This window comes from Podarcis bocagei (genome assembly GCF_964188305.1).
Source record: "Podarcis bocagei genome assembly, chromosome: 15".
Taxonomy (NCBI): Eukaryota; Metazoa; Chordata; class Lepidosauria; order Squamata; family Lacertidae; genus Podarcis; species Podarcis bocagei.
This window is the reverse complement of record NC_138141.1, coordinates 11,310,426-11,331,037: the sequence shown is the minus strand read 5'-3', so window position 1 is coordinate 11,331,037 and position 20,612 is coordinate 11,310,426. Positions and strand designations below refer to the sequence as shown.

The window sequence follows — 20,612 nt, the reverse complement described above, 5'->3', positions numbered from 1 at the left end:
ATAAAAAGGGAGAAGTGGGGGGATTTAGGTGCTTCCATATCCAGCCTGGAGAAACCAATGAGAAGTGGGAGTGTCAGAGGATAGAGTGTCTCCTTCTCCCAAGGTGAAACTGTTTTCCGCATCCCCACCATCACTTTGATTCTGAATATTTACCATGGCAGTGAACAACCTGAGCAAGGGATTCATTGCTGTCATGCTGGTACTTGTTATTAGGCATCGAAACAGACTGGTTGTGCTTCAGTTTTAAGAGAGAAGGATTTCCTTGCTGAATATCTCATCCTCATTGGCCCACCTGGCCTAGAGAAGTAAGGAATAGGGGTGCTCCCCACCTGGGTTTCTAGAGAAAGATGCTGTGGTTCAATCACAGGAACTCCTACAAGCCTGCACTCAAAGGTCTGTCTTCTAATGTCAGATCAATATGTAAAATTTCATATTGAGGGCCTAGGGTCACCTACACAAAAAAAGATGCTCTTTCACTTAGCTGCAGCCTCTTCCCCACCGAGTAAATGTCTTGTCCCACACTTATTGTAGGGGTTTACATTGTAAGGTTGCTTCCAACTACAACTGCAAGAATGTTACTTGCCCAAAAATGGAAAGAAGAAGTCCCAGCAAAATAAGAATGGATACAAAAACTTATAGAACATGCAGAAATGGTGAAACTTATTGGAATAAGAAATCAAGATAACAAACTTTTTACAAAAGAATGGAAATGGTCAATTTAATATTTACAAATAAACTGTAAACAGATAAGAGCATTAGCAGGATTATTGTAATAAGAGTATATATTTGAAGCAGATGAATAAATGAGCAAATTAAGTTAATTTGAATATGCAGGGAATATTAAAAGTAAATTTAAGGACCCGCAGAAAGAGGGGGAAGGAAGTCAAGATTTGAAGTGTTAAAATGATTGTTAGATTATTGAGATGTATAAAATCGAAAATCATAAATGAAATAATAATAAAAAATACATTTTAAGGTTGCCACCTTTGTTGTGGCAAAATAATGACCAGGGTGAGACAGGGATTTTTTAATGTATTTATCTGGTGGTGAAGTGACTTCAAAGCACAATCTATTGCAGCCTAACGGCATGGCCCACCTGGAATTTGTCGCGCACACATACAAATGAATGTGTGAATCTGTTTGTGCTTTGCTAGCAGAGCTTAAATACATAACCTTTCACAGACCTTTCCAAACACATGCATTCCCTAACTTGGCAGAGAGGCGGAAATACAGAACAAACTGTATCAGTACAAGATGTAACATTTCACATTGAAACAGGGGACAACCCTGTATTATCCAGGATGAGTAGCATCCTTGAATTTTAGAAAGTGAAATGGAGAAAAAGGATCCCGAGTGGTCCTCGTCAAAGCATTTCAGAAGGTGGGCGGCTGAAATTCTCAGCCCAGGCGGGAGAAAGCTAAGTCCGAATGGAAACAATGGAACATTATAGACATGAGTAGGAAATCATAGGCGAGGGATGGAAAGAGGGCTGTCCGCCTTCCACTGCCACGTCATGCTAAGGAAATCTCCTTGCTAGAAGGAGCATCAGCTGAGCTCTGCCTCGGGAAGAGGATGCCGCTGATTGGCTGCAGGATGTGGGCAAATCTCTTCAGCTGGGTGGGGCAAACTCCTTGACAAGTCGATAAAAAACCCAGCTTGCCTTATAATTCTGGTTGTGGTTAGAATCTCTCCTAGGAGAGGCAAAGGTGGAATGGAAGAGTAAATGAAAGAGTTGCAACAGGCTACTTTTCCTTGAAGCAAGTTGAATTCACCATGCTGCCTAGCCCCAGAGTTTTTAAAAAAGCATTTTAAATTGTGTTCTCGCCGCATGTGCTTAGTCCCTCATCACAGCCATGGAATGTTGCTCTAGGGTTCTCAAATGGAAAAGGGAAAAAAGGTATTTTGGTCCAGAAGGAGTGGCATCAATGGAAATCGCCTAGGTCCACACAGCTGCCGCTATGAACCGCCTGAGCCAGACCAATTCCAGCAGTCAGCATCTGCCAAAGAATTCTGGGAACTGTAGTTTCTTAAGCGTGCTTGTTAGGAGGCCCCTGTTCTCTTCACAGAGCCACGTTTCTCAGAGTTCCCTAGGACGAGAGATTGATTGCTAAACCACTATTAAATGCAGCTCAGTTGCAAGTCCACAGTTTAATAGCTTTTTAAAAAAACATTTTAAAAAATTCCTGCATTTTAGTGTTTGCGTGCGTTTACATTTAGAGAACACAGACAATATTTCTAGGCTCACCTATCTGGAACAAGCCTTATGGAATCCAGCAACGCTTACTTTTGAGTAGGCATCTATGGGAGTGCACGGAACAGATTCAACACAAACAGCTAGTGGACGACGTTTAAAAGTCACAACCTCGTTTTTGAAAAACCCTATGTCGTTTTCTTCCTACGTGTTTTGTTAAGTGGAGCACTGCAACAACGAAATAATAAAAAAGGACACTGCTATCTATGCCCTAACTCCACACAGGTAGAAAATCAACACGAAAATATTATCTCGGCACTACATTTCTACCAGCTGAATTTCTGAGTGCACAGCTTCCTTAAAAGCGAAAATGCCTCTGTCGTTGTCAAGCTTCTGTTGTATCTTTGTGGGGTGAATGCGGCTGTGAAGTGGGCATGGTTATTTAAAAACGCCGATTTCCTTTTATTTTATTTTTTTAAATTGCACCAGTTCCTATATATTTACCACCGATCTTGCCCCGCACATGGAGGATTTTGCCTGATTGCGAAAGCGAACCGGAAGTCTCACTAGTTGAACCATTGCGACTGCAGCCCCTTGAGTCAAAGCGAGTTCTGACGCACGCGCAGTACGGCCAATGCGCTCCCGCGACGCTCCCCACAAAACTTATAACGAGTAGATTCGCATTGGGTCTACCAGCTTCCGAGTTCACTCTAGAGACCATCTTTTCCAGAGAGGACAGTTCCCCAAAAGCTACCAGGAAGTGCGTTGGAAACTGTCTCTCCGCCTCGTCGACTTAACTTTCCGACGATTAAACAGAAAGGGAAAGGGGGAAGCCCCCCCGCCCCCCCAAAAACCCCCAACCCAACCCTGTCTCCATGTCAACAGACCGGGGCCACTCTTGTAATATTCCTACCTCTATGGCGACTCGCCGGCACTTCCGGCTTCCTCCGGGCTCCACATCCGGGTCGTCCAAAGCTTCCGCTTCGTTCATTCGCCTCCGAGCCGCTCGGGGAGCCTTGGGAGGCGAGACGTGACGTGACGTGGGAGGGGGCGCCGCCCGGAGCAGAATCGGAGCTCCCCGCGCCGTGAGGTGAGCGAGGCGCGCGCTTGGCCGTTGACCTGTCGACGTCGTCGGCTGAGGGAGGGAGAGAGGGAGGGAGGTGGGTGGCCGGCGGGGGACTTCGCAGGGCCCAGGCGGGGGGGGGCGAGAGGGCCCTCCCGCCCATCGCTGCCCCTCGCCCGGCGCTTACGAGAAGCCGAGGCGACAGGCCTAGCGCTGGGCTCTCCCTCCCTCCCTCCCTCCCTCCCTCCCTCAGGGGCGCAGCGAGGCGCTTTATCCTGCCTCACAGGTGACGCCCCTCCGCTTCACCCCGCTTGCTCCCCCAGAGGCTCTTAAAGGGCCTTCCTCGTCACCTGAGGCCTTCGGTTGGAGGCTGAACCGGGGGTGGGGGTGGGAGGCCTCTGCAGCGCATGCGCCCTGCCACTAGGCTTTAGTCCAGGGGTGGGGGCTCTTGATGTTGCTTGGGGAGGGGTTATTGCTGGTGGGACAGAGAGAGCTGGAGGTAGGCATGGGTTCTCCACCCTTCATGTGGCGCCTGTCTCATTTGCCCTTCTAGTCCAGGTATCTTTTCATGCCCAGGAATGATAATAATTATTATTTATTTACATACATACATACATACCCCACCCACCTGGCTGCATTTGCCCAACCACTGCCCACTTCTCATCCAAATATGCGTTCATCTCTGACCATATGTTTCCATGGTGGTTGTGTTCTTGTTGCACCTTGACAATAAAGATATTATTATTATTATTATTATTATTATTATTATTATTATTATTATTATTATTATCAGACAGCGACCCACTAGTGGGTCCTGACACCCGACCCACCACTTGAATCCCAGGGCTCTAGTCCCTCATTTTCTGCCGGCAGTGACTGTCCAGTGTCTGTGACCAAATAGTCTTTTCTCTTTCCGTCTTGCTTTCAGAGGAGGGTAGCTGTCCTAAGCATAGAAGTGAGTCCCACTTGGTTCCATGAGTCTTGCACTTCAGTAAGATTGCAGCCATACAGCAAAACAGCAAGGAATCTTGGTACCTTGGTACCATTTGAAAATTGATTGCTTTATTATGTTGGGACATCTTTTCTGGCTGGCGAGCCAGATCATTATCGCCCCACCTCCCGGTAGGCCATATTTGATGGGTGGATCAGTCTTCCCACTTGTCAGTCACCGAGTGTCGTTGTGATGTCATGGGATGCAGTGCTTTGAAATCCCAATTCTTGGAACTTCAAAGCGCAGTGCAGCACTGTTTGGAAGCGCTTTTGCTTTCAGACAGTCCCAGCACTCCTGTTTGAGCCTCTGGTTGACTTGCAGCTTATGTTTTCAAATGTTCAGCAACATTTGGTGGTCCACAGGTTTCACTTCCCCTGATTGAAACCTTGGTCTTTGAGCATCTCTGAAATAATGAGTGAGTGCTTGCTGTTTTTCATATGTTTATCTGTGATGAATGTTTTCTCAGACTAGTGATGCAATTGTATATCATGCCTTCCTCAGTAAGTGTGTATAGAGTTGCTGTGTGAACTTTCAGTCTTCCTGTGCTCCATTTCCCAGTGTGTAAATGAAGTAGGTTTGGAGCCTATAGAAATCTAGTCTGGAGCGCATGTTGATATCCATTCCTCATAGTATTGCATCTTACTGCTGCTGTGTTCACTTTATCCTACCTTATTTTTGTGCTTTTCTTTTTCTTCCTTTGCTCAGGTTGTTGAGAATCAAAGAGGCTTAAGTAAATAAAAGGATGAAGCTTTACAGTTTAAGTGTCCTTTACAAAGGAGATCCCAAAGTGCATTTACTGAAAGCTGCCTATGATGTGTCGTCATTTAGCTTTTTCCAGAGATCCAGGTATGTTTCCAATGCCTCAGAATGACTACTGGGGTACTTTCCTCTGATGCTCTTCTCTGTCCTCTTCAAGGACTTGAGTTTGTACTGTAGTGTCCTCTTTGGCTTTGTTGAATGGAATTCAGGATAGTGAATTCTAATGAAGCCATTCTGGTTTGAGAGTTGGCAAAAAATATGTGCATTTTTTGTTATCTCAACAAAGCTTATGATGTCTAAGCACCTATGATCTTATTTGGAAGGATGTTACTTCTCATTAAGAATTTTACTATTTGTTAAAAAGGTTTGATACTTGTGCCAATCTGAACAGATGTGCTTTGCTCTCAAAATGCTGGCCCTTTCACTTGCAAGTCTAACATAAACAGCTTTGAGTGTGCTCACCTAACCTGTTCAGATGTTCCATTAATGGAGTTTATTGATGTTAAGTGTAGGCCTGGGTGATGTATCAATTGCCCAGGATCAGTATGATGGCTAGATTGCAATGGCATCTTCACCGGACAGTATATCGTGGGTGAAATCACCACTGCTCCTGAGTCCTGTTGGCACCAGTTTGTAGAAGGACTCATGAGCCGTGGCAATTCCACCCATGATATCCCTCTGAAACCGCCATTGCCTCTGGCCCTCATACTGCATGAGTCAGAGGTGGTGTGGTCTTGATCAGCTGAGAAGTGGGCAGTTTAAGGAAGCCCACTTTTCAGCTGATCAGACCCCCTACCTCCAGCTTGTGCCAGTGGGGGCGGAGTGGGAGAAAGAGGGAGCTTGGCCGCCTGAGTGAAGTAGGCGGCAGCATCAAGCAGCCCCACTCCACGAGGCGCTGGGTTGGCTTGCACCCCTAATCCTTGCAGAATGGTGTTGAGGCTGCCTGATGCTGCCGCCGGGCCCAGTGCTCAGCTGCAGCATCAGCATTAGGAGGCCCCTCTCCCCAAGGCGCTGGGGTGGATTGCACCCTGTGTCTTGCAAAGCTGGGCAAGGCTGCCTGATGCTGCTGCCAAGCCCTGGGAGCAGAGTGAGTCCCTCCACTCCCAGTGCTGGGTGGCAGCAACAAGCAGCCCTGGCTTGGCCAGGTTTCAGCATCCCCATGTATCCCCAGATCTCAATGTTTGGCTGGTGATACATCGCAATTTTGAAAAGCTGACATTGCCCAGCCCTAGTTAAATGTATGTACCCTGGTAAATATCATACCGTTAATCTTACAGTGCTTAGAATTCGGCTCTTGAATATTAGAGCCATTTCAGTAAAGCTGTATTTTTAATCAGAATTACATGGAACATGAAATGAGAACTGCTGCAGCAACTCAGAATCCATCTTGTCTCTGCTCATGTATTTCTTTGAGCAAGCTTTTAGTCTTGCTACAACATGGTTTAGGCAGTAGTTATACATATGGCTCATAGGCAGAGGCTGGGACCAAAATAGTTGACAGCAATGCTTTAGTTGAATGGATATTGTCACTTGCAGTTTTAATGAATTGTAGACTTGGAGGCTGCTTTTGAAAGACTAATGAAACCTTGCACTTTTAGAGTCTGCTTGGAGAATGACAATTTTAAATAGTAGTTTTTTCCTATGGTTATTTTCCTATTAACAGATGTGTTGCAGTGAGTTTATTTGCATTGTAGCTGCTAGTAAAGTTACATTCCTCTATGGGATATATATGGCTCTTAAGTAATCCATTTGGTAATCTTGGGGAGCTTTGCTAACTAATATTGAGGCATGCCTCTTTTGTTTTCAGTGTTCAGGAATTTATGACCTTCACAAGTCAGCTGATAGTAGAGCGTTCAGAACCTGGCACCAGAGCTTCTGTAAAGGAGCAAGGTAAGAGTTTACAGAGGTCTGGGTTGTACTAAGACAGCCTTCCCCAACCTGGTATTCTCCAGATATTTTGGACTACATCTCCCATCATGTTGGGACTTGGTGCCATTTACAACTCACAGCATGACTGTGCTGGCTGAGAATTGTAGTCCAGAACAACTGAAGGACATCAGGCTTGGGAAGGCTGCACTAAGAGTTAAGGATGCAAATTTGCAAACTTTCAAAGATACAGTGGTGCCCCGCAAGACGAATGCCTCGCAAGACGGAAAACTCGGTAGACAAAAGAGTTTTCCGTTTTGGAGGTGCTTCGCAAAACGAATCTCCTATGGGCTTGCTTCGCAAGACGAAAATGTCTTGCGAGTTCCTGCGGGGGTTTTTTCCTCTCCCCCCCCTTTTTCTAAGCCGCTTATCCGCTTATCTGCTAAGCCGATAAGCCATTAATAGCGCTAATCCGTCAATGGGCTTGCTTCGCAAGACGAAAAAACCGCTAGATGAAGAGACTCACAGAACGGATTCTTTTTGTCTTGCGAGGCACCACTGTACATAGGTTGGAATTGAGGCATTCATCTTTCACGTGATTACTGTTTCTCTAGCAGAAAGAAAATGGTGTGTTGGCTCTGCTGTTCAGGGGAATAAATGTTTTTGCAGTTCTCTTGCTTGAATTATTTTTACCCTCAGACTAAGTTGGTTGGGTTTTAAAGCATAGTTTAAATTCATATCCTTATAAGCAATGAGCATCTGCAGAGCTGGGCATTGCCATCTAAGTTACAGGATGACATGACATGACTTAATCCTGCTTTGGTGAGGCAGTAAAAATGGACAGCAAGAGACACTTCAGGTTTCCATCTGAATGATGTGCATGCCAAACACACCCCATGGGTGGAGCTACTGTGTACATGGCCACACCTCTACACATTTTTTAAGCGTTTATTAATTTTCCAATTAAAACATCTAATTAACATATCAAATCAAATCCAATGAAAATAAAAAACTAAAATTAAAAAGTCCAATTGTCTTCCAAATTGTAATAATTTTTGTTTTGGCTTCCCACAGTCTGAATTCCAAAGCGCTTTCAACATCATAGTCTTGCCTCTCATCATCATCATCAATGTTTTTCATAATTTCATATCCGATTTTTTCCTCCACGTTTTGGCTTTGGTTATGTGATCCTCATTCATGTCAGAAAACAGATACTTTTTTTCTGTGGAGTGCAGATTTGTCCCTATATTGTACTTTTTCAGCTGTTTTTGTTTTTTTATCGCACCGCTTCATTTAATTGCATCCAAATTCAGAGTTCTGTCCAGCTCTTTGAGAATTGTTATTTTGGCAGCTCCCAAATCGTTAATCATTTTTAATCTTCCATATGTTCAAGCGACTGCCTGGAGGGCTCTACCAAAAAAGCTAATTTTTGGTATAGAAAACCACTGCACTTTATATTAGTTTGAGTAATCCTGGACATATTAGTATTTGCTGTTAAGTATTGTGATTCCCGTGAAGCAAATGGTTGCAGCAGGAACTGAGGGGCGGTCCACACTGAATCTCCACCAAGTCATACACTGAATGATGTTTAGCTGAGGAGCTGCAGAAACCTGTCTGACAACCAAGCTGCCTCTCCTTCGTTTCAGGATTACTCCCAATGGGAGCACAAACTCTGGCCTCTGAGTTGGCTACAATTTTCCTTCATGTGGTCTGATTTACTCTGTCCATCATAGTCAATAAATGGCTGTATAATCTTTACTGTGTCTTCCACCTCAGTGTGCTGAGATTCCTTCTGGCTTAGTCTTCTTTGGTACTATTCTTGAACTTCTCTTTATAGAGCTTCCATGTACTTAAGCACTGCTTAAAATAAAATAAAATGAAAGACTGTCAAAGCCCAGAACTTATAACACACAAGCCTACTACGTTTTTCAAGCCAGAGCAAACAGCTAGCCCTCCTGGCTGCAGTGAAAGCTTGATGATTAGGTGACAGTACGTGGTGAAATCCCAGAAGCTTGGGCAGGTAAAAAGCAAAGGCTGTAGTGAATACATTTTATCAGTCACTTTGTGGGGAGGCATGTTGCTCCCTAGTTTCAAATGGTTTTATCAAACAGGCCCATTTGAATGCATGATTTAATAGTTGACACTGCTGATGAATTAGAGGAAGACAAATTATCAACATACACCTCAACAATAATCACTGGCACTGGAGTAGAAAGGACTTGGATTATATTTATGCAGTTCAGTGTCTCAGTGAGTTGTGTACAATATGGTGTCTTCAAGAAAAAAGAAAAATCCAAGCAAATTTTGGCTTGCCACTGTTTACAGCAGTTTATTCTAATAAAGATTTGGAGAATACGGAGATATGTGCTGATAGGGTAAAAACATGGGATAGCTGAAATAGTTTATCAAAAAATCGTAGGATATGAGTTATCTAGGGACCCCATACTTGTCCTTTTAGGATATGTGAAAGATATAGTACTCCCACATGACAGAAATATTATTCCATTTATTGATGGCAGCACCATTAGCTATAGATGGAGAAAGATTAACGTGCACCCTGTCCCCCGATGAGTAGTGCATGTGAGTATGGGTATGGCTTTGATGGGCAAGTAAGACTTTTGTTGTCTCTCCTATCAGTTCACACAGAGTTTTAAAAATTGATTACTGGAACAATAAGGTACAGGATGTTTTGCGAAGATGCTTATTATTAGGGGCAATTTGATCAACTGCTGTTTTGTATCTTTTCTTTTTCTTACTCTCTTTTTGTCCAACCCTATTTAAGGATATTAACTTTTGTTGCATGGTAATCATTACAGTACTTTGTTTCTATACATCTAAATATGCATACATACATTTATTTACATATATGTATAGATAATTTATCAATATCCTGTTATGAAATAGTGAAAAAGTCTATGTCAGTTATTGTTTCTTATATTTTTCGTTCATTACTTTTTTCTCACGGTTTGAAAAGTTTATTTAGAAAATGGAGGCAGGAGAAATCTTGGAACTTAGAAGGGCAAACCATCTCTCCTTGGTCTGCATTCCTTTGCCTCTATTTCCCCTGGTTCACGGAAAATGCATTTTTGGTACAGCACTAGATACCCCAGGGTGTGGCAGCTGTGAAGAAGGCAAATTCCATATTGGGGATCATTGGAAGGGAGTTGAAAATAAAATTATGAATAAATACCATTATACAAATCAATGGTGTGACCGCACTTGAAATATTGCATGTTGTTCTGGATGCCACACCTCAAAAAACATATCGTAGGGTTGGGAACGGCAACCAGAATGATCATGGGGCTGAAGGATCATGAGTTTTTTGTTTAGAAAAAAGCATGCAGTGTTTATGAAATTTTGCATTGTGTGGAGAAAGCAGACAGAGAAATGTTTTTCTCCTCTCATACTATTAGAACCTGGAGCCACCCAATGAAGCCAAATGTTGGAAGGAAAAGACAAAAGGAAGCACATAATCAAAACTATGAAAGCATTAAAGCATTGGCTACCAAGTTGGATGACTTTTAAAGGGTTTAGACAAAATTATGGAGGATAAGAAGAAGAGTTTGGATTTGATATCCCGCCTTTCACTCCCTTTAAGGAGTCTCAAAGCGGCTAACATTCTCCTTTCCCTTCCTCCCCCACAACAAACACTCTGTGAGATGAGTGGGGCTGAGAGACTTCAGAGAAGTGTGACTGGCCCAAGGTCACCCAGCAGCTGCATGTGGAGGAGCGGAGACGCGAACCCGGTTCACCAGATTACGAGACTACTGCTCTTAACCACTACACCACACTGGCTCTCCAGTCTGTCAATGGCTGCTACTCATGATGGCTGTATAATATGTGGTGGAGACAGAATGCCCCCGAATGCCAATTGCTGGCATTCATAAGCGGATAGAATGCAGTTGGACTCATGTCCCTCTTGCGGACTTCCTGTAGGTATCTGGCCATTGAGCGAACAGAGCGCTTGACTGGGTAGACTTTCGATCTGCTCTCAACAATTTGAATTATCCCTTTCTCAAAATTTGAATTATTCCTTTCTCAAGCTTTATTCACAGTGCTACCAATGGGGGTTCTACATTCTCTGTGCTATGAAGCATTTTTTTTCCTGTGCTGTGTGCTATTCAGTGCTACCCAAACACAATTCTTCCTTGTGCTTGGAAGCTGCCTCAGTCCTGCAGTGGGGGAATTCCATTCATTCTTTCAAAGTGAATCTTGACCAAAGACTTGGAGTTGATAAGTTCAACATCTGCATGCTAGAACAGAGATGTCCCCAAATAAATTTGTTATCTATCTAGTATTCAGACACTAAGCAACTTTATTGGGACGAAACATGAGTTGTTCATCTTTCTCTTCACTTCAGAGTATCTCTGCCATGTTTATGTGCGGAATGACGGATTGGCTGGAGTGCTGATTGCAGACAATGAGTATCCATCCCGGGTCTGTTTTACCTTGTTGGATAAGGTAAGTACCAGGTTCAACCAAGATGACCTATGATTCTGCAGTTGAGCTGCAAGAGAGCATAGATTAGAAGTTTTGAAGCTGGACTATGGGCCTTTCCTGTGGTGGCACTTTGAAATGGCCTACCCCCATCCCAAAATAAGGTATGAGCTAAGGCTCTTAAAGTTTCAGCACATGCTAAAGCCTTCTTTATTTACCTTGGGCTTTACTGGTACTTAATGCCTTCTATTATGAGAGTTAATTTTATTTGGACCACTGATTGGATATTAATATGATGGTGTCCTGTAGTTGTAGTGCAAAATTTTATACCACATTTTCTATGCTGTTGTACGTTACCTGGCAATGCATAATACTCTGCATATAAATATTGCTTGGCTCCATTACAGGTAAAACATTAGTTCAATTGGGGCATCACACCAAAGCATGGTTTTCTCTAACCATAGTTTAGAACTCCAGCCTAGGATTTAGGGCAGGCTTAGGCAAACTCGGCCCTCCAGATGTTTTGGGACTACAGCTGCCATCATCCCTGACCATTGGTCCTGTTAGCTAGGGATGATGGGAGTTGTAGTCCCAAAACATCTGGAGGGCCGAGTTTGCCTATGCCTGATTTAGTCAAAATGACCACCTCCTCACTGCCCTCTCCCTTCCCCAATTCAGCTGAAAACTCTCAGCCCTTCCCTTCCCAAGGTTTGAGCTTCAAATACACAACAGAAAAATCTGTTTAGATATTCTTGTCTTCCTTTTTCCATTTAGGTTTCATAAGTTAACTCCAATCTCCATGGTGCAGCAGCTTTTGGAGGCAGAGAGGTTGCCATATATCTATGTTTATTGGAAAATATACCTAGCCAATTACAAACCATGGTTGATCAGACCAGACATAAAACTGTATCTTAGCTTCTTTTCGTGATTGGTGTGATACCAGAATAGGGGATTGGCTCTGGGGCCATTTGATGTTCAACTATTTTGTTTATTTTGTTTGTTTAAGGTAAATCATTTGCTTTCTTCCCAGGCAGTTTGTGCCCGGTGAATACAAGGAAGGAGACCTGTTTAGTTTCAGAGATGGGACTACCTTGGATGCACTCAACCTGTGCTCCTTGTTAAGGGCATAAAATCAGAGACTGGTTTTGATTAGTTACTGACCATGAACTTATTTTGGATTTTGGAACTACTTTGAGTATTTATTAACATTTCCTATTGAGGAAGGTGTGTGTTCCGGTAGAGAACACAGAAACTGGATGTCACTTGTCTGCAACTGGCAATTATGGTATTGGGGAACTTTGAGAGTCTTGGTCTAGGTTGCTCTCATGAGTGAGAGGGCAGTTGAATTCTTATTGTCAGTTTGTATTGTAGGTGCTGGATGAATTTTCCAGGCAAGTTAATAGGATAGACTGGCCCTCTGGAACCCCGGCAACAATAAACTACACAGCTTTGGATGGTTACCTTAGTAAATACCAGGTATGACTGAACTGGGCTAGGCAATTAAAGCAAAGAAGCTTTAATGTTGTCTGGTGCATGATTTTAACTTGCCTTTCAATGTTTATTTGTTTTAGTACTATTCTGTTTTTGTTTGGGTGTGGGTGTGTTTAGGTGGGGGGAAGCATGTCTTAATTGATCACATGTATTGCATGCTAGCAGCCATAGTCCTAATTGCATGACTTAATCTAGTTTTTACTATGTTATATGAGAAGAGGCTGCTCTCTGGGAAGAGTACAAAGAACTTTTAATATTTCTAGAAGAGGGAAGAAATACTGTTTTATCAAAATCTTCAGTGCCAAAATGTTGAAGTTTTTTATTTGGGTCATATATGTAGCTTGGCACAGTTGGAAGAATCTACTTTCTGATTATTTCATTAAGGAATTAATGTCCTAATAATGATCTCCAGTTTCTCAACTATCACCTTCTATAATAATGTGATGTGTTCCTTTTTAAGAATCCTCGTGATGCAGACGCAATGACAAAAGTGCAAGCCGAGCTGGATGAGACCAAAGTCATTCTGGTAAGGGGCAACCTCTTATAGAAATCTTGTGGAATTGGCACATGTTGTGTTAATCCAAGTCTCCTCAACACAGTCCTTCCCAGCTATTGTAGGTCTTCAGGTCCCATCATCCCCGTCCACTGGCCCCGCTGGCTGGAGCTGATGGAAGTTGTAGTCCAATGTCTTGGTGACTTTCTCATGACCACTTAGAAAATGGACAGTACAGAATTTGCTGTACCTTGGTCCCTCAGAGACTACAACAGCATTATTAGGATATGTTGTCCCACAAAGCTGTGAAAGCTATACAAACAAACCCTTAGGTTTCCCCTTTCTTCTTTGAAGGATGCTCTCTTCAGCATTAGTACAGTGTGTGAGTTACTGCACCAGTCTTTTAATCGGGCACTTGTGATTCTGTAAGCTGGTTGAGGAGCCATGAGCTAAGCTGAGAACAGTGATGCAGTCAGATGGAACTAGGTCATGACTACTACTTTAGCTAGGAACACCCTTTGCTTCTGTTTATGATGTCATTAGTATCTGAGTCAATCTCTTATAATGAGCCTAGTGTTTCTTGTGTGACAGAACAGAATTGTCTTGACTGTCCTGTTTTGCAATCATGCTTTAGTTGCTACCTCCCCCACAATTTAGGGATGTCCTGATTGTGGTGATGAGCAAATGCTTCAGTGTATGGCTGTTTTGAATCCTGATTCCTATTCCCATCTCAAGAAATGTGCCAGAGGCTGGTAGTTAAACTGAGCTTCTAAGATCTCAACAGAATATTGAAGCAGCTAAGAAGGGAACTATTTAACATATATTAAATCTTAAAGCAGTGCTGCTTTCTCAGCTACACTTAGGAAGCAGAGAATTACTTCTCTGGGTTAAATGCTGAAACTTTGAGATGTTGTTTATTTGCAGATTTGTGTAAAAACTTACCAAGCCTAGATAATGATTATGGTCAACTTAAGCCTAAATATTAATGTTCATTAAGTCTTAAGCATCTGAAAACAGAGTCATCTGCTTAAGTGTTGGACAAATTAAAATGTAAGTATTGTTCCTGCTACACTTTTTGAATACAGTTGGCTTCCCCACTTTTCTGAGAACATGCTTAAATAGTTGAATAGCCTCTATTTCTACAGTCAATTAGGGGAAAAAACCCTCTTGAAGAGTGAGGCAGAATTTTGTTTACATTTTAAAAGTAAGTTGTTAGAATTAGAGTCTGAAGGTGACAATGAAAATACAAAACAAAAAACCACGAACCCAAGAATAAAACATACACCACACGAAAACAATAGATTGCTAACCCAATTGCAATAAAAAAGCAGCAACTGGAATGAGCTCTAAGGATGAGGGAGGTTTGCTGAAAGCAAGCAGTGAGGTCAGCATGTGTCCCTCTCTTGAGCAGAGAATGCTGAGGAGCAGGGGCCACCACTGAAAAAGCTCCATGTCATCAAGCTCTGCTGCTAGAAAAAGAAGGGGACACAAAACAGATTCTTGCCCCAAACATAAAGAAAGAAGACGGCGCAAAAGCTTTTATTTATATGTATAAGCAGGCATGCACCTTTAAGAATAGTTTGGGTTTAGAATTTACACACCTCTTGGCAGGGGCCAAGGTGAGAGAGGAAGGGACGAATAAATGCTTGTAGCGGTGACAGCAATGGAGTGTTAGTCTGTGTGAGAGCCAGGTGTGTGCAGAGTCCAAGAACCTTGCCTTAAAAACCAACAATACTTTATAAGCACCTTCCAAGCCAGAAAGCAGAATTTCATTTTATTACTATTTTATAATACGAAGGGGTGGGGAGCTCTGTGACCGTGGCTTTGCCAATTCTTAAACTTGCTCTCTGCTGCAGTTTGAGCAGCTGGGCTTGCAATAATTATTGACCACGCGCAGCCTCCATCTTTCAGCTTTGTCTTTTCTCACTTAGCACAATACCATGGAGTCTTTGTTAGAAAGAGGAGAGAAGCTGGATGACTTGGTGTCCAAATCAGAAGTTCTAGGAACTCAGTCAAAAGCCTTCTACAAAACTGTAAGTAGATTGTGGCCAGAGGCCCAACTATCTTGTCTCACTGACTTCTCCTCTGTCTTTCCAGCAGAGTGTTCATGGGTGGTATGTTCTTAGAGCCAAGTGTTGTGAGACACCTACCATGTAATTCCTGGGGGGAATTGGCAGGGTGTGAAGTAATTCTCATATCTCTTGCTAGTCCTGGATCTGTGAAAAGCTCTTGTGGATTGTGATGTTTAGGACTCTAGCAACAGATTCTCTTGAGTAAAGTATAATTCTCCTTGCAGATCCACACAGCTGGGTCATTGTAATAGGCTGCCATACACTTAGGAAGAGGGAGGTTTGGCTTCCATTAACATGCTAGATAATTGATAATGATCTATTCTCTATTGATAATAATTGGGCTTGCTCTTTTCTCTATCTTAAAAAAATAAAATGTGGTTTCAGATGTCTCTCCCTTCCACAATGTGGTGATCAAATTCAGAAATTCCTGCAATAATTTCATTTATTTCGTAAAAATAATGACAACCATCCAACAGTTCTATAAGTGGGGGAAAGGGAAAAAGTGGGCAGCAAATGAGTGTTTTTGTCTGAGAATCATGGCTTTCTTGTACAGGTATTTGCATTGGAAATGGAATCTGGTCTATCATGAACAGTTAGATTATATTATCTGCCTAGCTGGAGATGAAATGGAAAGAGCCCTTAAATACAGGAAATTTAGGTGGGGGGTGGAACTAACAAGATTTTTCTTGTTGAAAAAGTTTGTGAATTGCAAATGGAAACATGAAATAAAAATCATCCTGACCTAAATGACAATTACTGCATGCCTCAGACATCTTGATATTGGTTCGGCCCACATAAGCACTTGGCTTCCTCTGGCTTGTAGCCAGTGCTAGTCCTATTCATAACAGACCCATTGAAATAAACAGACATAAGTTACTCATGTCAATTGATTTCAGTGGGTCTCCTTGGATTAGGACTAACATTGGATGCAGCCCTCTGGCCCTATTCTTAGGTATCTTTTCCTTGGTACAGGTATTGTGAGGAGCCTACCCTGCAGCTCCTTCCCATGCCAGCCTTTTCCCTTCTGGAACATCTCTCCTCCCCACTCCAGAGACAGGAGCTGTCATGGTCCTTAGGGATTTCATTTCTATCTCTCTCCAGAATTCCTTTCCTGGTTTCTGAGTGTTTGTACTTAGGAAATCAGGACAGATTAATAAACCAGCCACATCCCTCCCTTAATAACCAGACATAGATGAGGTTTTGGGAATCCCCATGCATGTGATTCTGGGGGGCCGCAATATGGTGGTGGTGGTCACTTTTTAAGCGCTAAACTGCTTGGGACCCAGGCACGTTATGGACCACTTCCTACCACATCAGGAGAAGTCCTCTTGACTGACTCCCACCCACCCTCAAGCGGATGGAGACTGGGGAGGATGCTTTCTTGCTTGAGGCCTTCCAGATGTGCTCTTGCCTTCTTTGGATTATAATTGTTGAAGTTTTTTTATTATATATGAACCTCTCTGGACATTTTTTAAAAAACTGAAGGGTGGAATATAATAAGTATTCTTGACAGATAAAATGCATAAACTAAGCTGATACTGACACAAGGAGATTCTGTACAAGGAGGCTTCTGAGGATTTGACTTGCTAAAACCTTTTAAGTGGGAATCTCTCAATGTGTGTATGTCCTTTTTTTAAAACCATCTCTTAAGGCCCGCAAGCAGAACTCGTGCTGTGAGATCATGTGACCCCCTTCGGCTGGAACCTGCCACCTGCTCTGGACTTCATTCGCATTCAGGGCTCCAGGACACAGCAGTGAAAAGACGCACTCCTACGACTTCCCATGGCACTCCTTATTTCCGGATATAGCCACCTCAGCCAGGCTGGATGCACTGAAAAAGGATATGATGTTGTGGTTCATGAATTTAAAACAATCTTTTTTTTCTCCTCTTGAAAAAAGGCATCTTGGGCCTCAAGATGCTTGTACTATGAGGCTGAGGATAGACACTGACTTTTTTCCATTGGTACCAAATGGGCTCCCTGATCTAGCAGTCTGGTGGATAGCCACCATGTGGGGCTTTCTGCCCTGCTTCTTTCTGAAACCTGCAAGCAGATGTGGACTCACTATGTATCTGTTGCTGTATGTTTACGTAACACTAAGAAAACAGTCTGACCACCTGACGGTTGCAAGCCAGGACCAAGACTTGGCTTGTCAGTCTCAACACTGCATCTAGTGGTGACGATGAGTTTCTCAGTGTGCTAAAATGTCCCGCGGTAGTTGTGGAAGCAAGGCAGGACTGCAGCCCGTTCAGCAGAGGAGCTCCAAGGGACTGAGCAAAGAAGTTCCCAGGGTGAGCTTGGGCTTGAGAATCTGCTTGGAATTATTTCCTTTTACTCAACCTGGGAGAGTCTTTTGATCTTGTGACTACATTTGCCAAGGAGATAAGCAGCAGCTCATTTTGGTTCCCAACACTTAACTGCCACTTGTCAAACAAAAATGTTTAAGGAGGCTTGTTATGGCATCACAAACTGGAAATCTGTCTCATCTCAGAGCTTATTTGGAGAGGGCTTATCCATGGCACTGGTCAGTTTTCTGGTCAGTGGCTTCTGTTGCTTTTGCAATGCTTCTCCATATAATGTGGGAAAGCTGTTTTCACAGTCAGCAGCTCCCTTTCACTGGCAGTGTGTTGTGTTATGGCTGCTGTTAGGCAGTGCCCCTGCCATGGTATTAAACCAGCCCTTGTTAATGGCATTGTGCCATTGCCCAGAAGTACCGCCTGCTGCTTTGCACAAGGAGCTGTGCCAGAGTTCTGTAGTTTGACCTGTCCTATATTGGGTGTAAAGTGTTTTAGCCGCTGAAGTTGTGCGTCTTGGTGTCTTGTAATGTTCTTGGCTGGACCTACATCCTCCCCACTGGAGAGTTTGTCCCCTGCTGGCTAGTTTTGTTTAAATACCAGAAAACGTTGATAATAATCTCTTGTCTTTTCTATCAGTGGTGCCTGAGCTCTTAGGCCCATTCTGTCTTGGGAGGCAGGGATGCTATTCTGCAATTGAGTTCCACCCTGATCTTGCCTTTTCTGTACCTCAACTGTGGTGGGTGTGTCTGCACACAGGTGAGAAGAAGCATCACTTTTTTAAAAAAAAAAAAGCCTTAGAGAAGGAGCCGTGAGAATAGCAGCTTTGGTGTCAACAGGACGGAACTGCTACGTTGTGCTGTTGTACATCAGTGGGATCCTGGGAGGGTGTATATGTCTGGGACAGCGACAAACAGCTATCTTCTGATCTAGGTCTCGTGGTAACTGAAGTGACATCACTACCATAACGCTTCCCTCTTTTCCGGAGAGGCATATGGACGGTTATGGGATGGAGGTCTTCCTTGCTCCCATTACTGTGCAACAAGCTGTAGCAAAGGGGGCGAATGCCACTAGGGCAGATCCGAGGCTTATCGACAAGGACCGTGAGCATGAGTGCAATTTGTGACTTGCAATCTGTTCACTTTTTTGTGCTTTTGTGACATATTTGACTGTGCCGCTTCCTCATGGGCAACAGCAACGTCAACTTTCAAATCCATTTTTGCAATGTATTTATTACTTGATAAGAAAGCCTACACCAAGCCCAGGGCAGGGGTGAAATGGGCCAAGTGAGAGACCCAGGGTTTTACTCAGTTTTTGTTATCATAGTTGACCTGTGTTGGCTTGGTGGTGGATGTTTTGGGACAGTTTATGTCTGCATTTACTTGCTCTCTGCAGCCGAGCCCCTCGCACACCTTGGCCAATCACAAACTTGAATCGACATTATTATGCAGGCTGCCTTGGCAGAACCAGTGCAGCACCCCGCTTAGTGCCAGTGTATCACCAGCCTTAATTTCTTTTTTCTTCTTCCTCGGATCTCTGCTATCTGAGGCCTGTCTTTTCTGTAAAGCCCATTTTTTTGTTAATGGTCTTCTGGGCTTGATCTTAACGAGTTCTCTCCTAACAAGAGGCCAGATAGTGAGCCACAGTGATTTCCATTCCTCCTTGCTTTGGGAGAGAACAACTGTTCCCGTTTGTCATTTTTTTAAACTGAAAATTAACTTCAGAAACTGACCCCGAGAAGTAAAACAGCAAGGCTAATTTGTAAAGTGTTTTGCCCCTTAGGCTCATGTGCTCACACCTCTGTACCTGTCCTCTTTCTAATGTGGAAGCTTTTACTAAAGATTGTATTTTAATAAATATGGCCTAACTTCTGTATGTACTGGTTAATGGATTATACCTACGTGGATAAAGTTATCACTTGATGGTTCAAAAATGGCTTGTCTCATATCATCCATGCAAGAATGAATGACGGTCCTCAAACTGTTGAATTGCTCGTGTGGAACCTGTAGCCTTTCTGATGGTACTGGACTACAACTCCCATCATCCCAGACAAATTGGCCCTATTGGCCAAGGCTGTTAGGAGTGGGAGTCCCACATGGGGGTGAGCCACAGGCTCCCATCCCTGGCTCCGGAATTATATGCAGGAACCAGATACAGCATCTACCACTATATGGTAGGGTGTCAATGCCTGATATTACAGATTTACCTCATTCTTGCCAGATCCTCCTGGGCCTTCCTGTGTGATTAGTTGATCGGTTTAGATTTGCAGGGGGCTGTTCAGCTTTGGGCTATGTAGACCAATCCCTTGGAATACTTGAGTTGCTTTTTCTTCAGGATACTGATCTATTTTTCTGTTCCCAGTGTTTCTTAATTGAGATAGCAGAAGTATAAGTTGTAGGAGCCTCCTGTCTCTGCCTTAGACTTGCACATTCGTGTCAGTTATTACAGTAGGGCAAAGAAGTCTAAAAGGGCCTTTCAGTTGTAAAACTAGAAAATAGATGAGAAATACATTGAGCCCCAGTCCGTTGCTCTGACATAAGTGTCATCATTCTGTTCGCAGGTTTGTGCCTGTAATTTAACATTGTGTCATCAGCAATTCTTAGGACAGATATTCCTATAACTATAAAAAGAACACCCCAAGGAGAAACACAAAAGAGGGTAATATATTGGTCAGTAAAGGTGACATGGGGTGGGAATGTGCTTCGAATCATCTCTGTGGCATGGTAAGGGCAGTACATTACATTAGAGCAGGTGCTTGTCCACAGGATCCCACCCTCGTTCCTCCCCTTGCTGAAATGAGACTTGATAGAAGCGTTCTGTTTTAGCCAATATAATATATTGCCATGTGTGCTTGGTTTGGTGTGGGGTTTCTCCAGTTCATCTCCAAAGGTGTCCAAGGGGCCCCAAAGTTTGGAGACTGCTACATTACATTGGAGACTGCTTTTAAATAGTCAGC

The 20,612-nt window shown here is 43.3% G+C and overlaps 2 protein-coding genes and 1 long non-coding RNA gene across 8 annotated transcripts in view; 1 reads left to right on the top strand and 2 right to left on the bottom strand.

Moving 5' to 3' along the window:
- GCK (glucokinase) overlaps positions 1-3,210 on the bottom strand; it is a 53,141-nt gene extending 49,931 nt beyond the window's left edge. For 2 of the 4 annotated variants that reach the window (XM_081171739.1, XM_081171740.1), the window contains exon 1: positions 3,105-3,200. Coding sequence is in view for 1 of the 4 variants with exons in the window: in XM_081171736.1 (XP_081027862.1) it covers positions 3,105-3,182 (78 nt within the window). In the remaining 3 variants the exon portion in view is untranslated. Of the gene's footprint in view, positions 1-3,104 lie in introns of all 4 variants that reach the window. The other 2 variants (XM_081171737.1, XM_081171736.1) reach the window with 2 other exon arrangements.
- On the bottom strand, positions 1,067-3,087 carry LOC308574305. The gene is made up of 2 exons (XR_014002467.1): positions 2,696-3,087; positions 1,067-1,691 (listed from the first exon to the last, which is right to left on the bottom strand). It is a non-coding gene; the product is annotated as an uncharacterized lncRNA (long non-coding RNA).
- YKT6 (YKT6 v-SNARE homolog) lies at positions 3,150-19,589 on the top strand. Of its 3 annotated transcripts, none has more exons than XM_081171861.1 (8): positions 3,150-3,281; positions 4,951-5,091; positions 6,812-6,894; positions 11,231-11,331; positions 12,679-12,783; positions 13,259-13,324; positions 15,223-15,324; positions 17,015-19,589. In XM_081171861.1, exons 2-8 carry the CDS (start codon positions 4,988-4,990, stop codon positions 17,048-17,050), a joined length of 597 nt encoding a protein of 198 aa, XP_081027987.1. In that variant the 5' UTR covers positions 3,150-3,281; positions 4,951-4,987; the 3' UTR covers positions 17,051-19,589. The 3 variants fall into 3 exon arrangements, with proteins under 3 accessions (XP_081027987.1, XP_081027989.1, XP_081027988.1); XM_081171863.1 differs by lacking the exon at positions 3,150-3,281 and adding an exon at positions 3,439-3,540; XM_081171862.1 differs by lacking the exon at positions 3,150-3,281 and adding an exon at positions 3,692-3,812.
- The last annotated feature ends 1,023 nt before the right edge of the window (positions 19,590-20,612 follow it).

What these genes read in the sequence shown, in the direction of transcription:
- YKT6 (XM_081171861.1), top strand. Translation starts at nt 4,988, where the DNA reads ATGAAGCTTTACAGTTTAAGTGTCCTTTACAAAGGAGATCCCAAAGTG. An exon ending in ATGAGACCAAAGTCATTCTG is followed by an intron (nt 13,325 to 15,222) that starts GTAAGGGGCAAC and finishes TTTCTCACTTAG; the next exon opens with CACAATACCATGGAGTCTTT. An exon ending in CAAAAGCCTTCTACAAAACT is followed by an intron (nt 15,325 to 17,014) that starts GTAAGTAGATTG and finishes CCATCTCTTAAG; the next exon opens with GCCCGCAAGCAGAACTCGTG.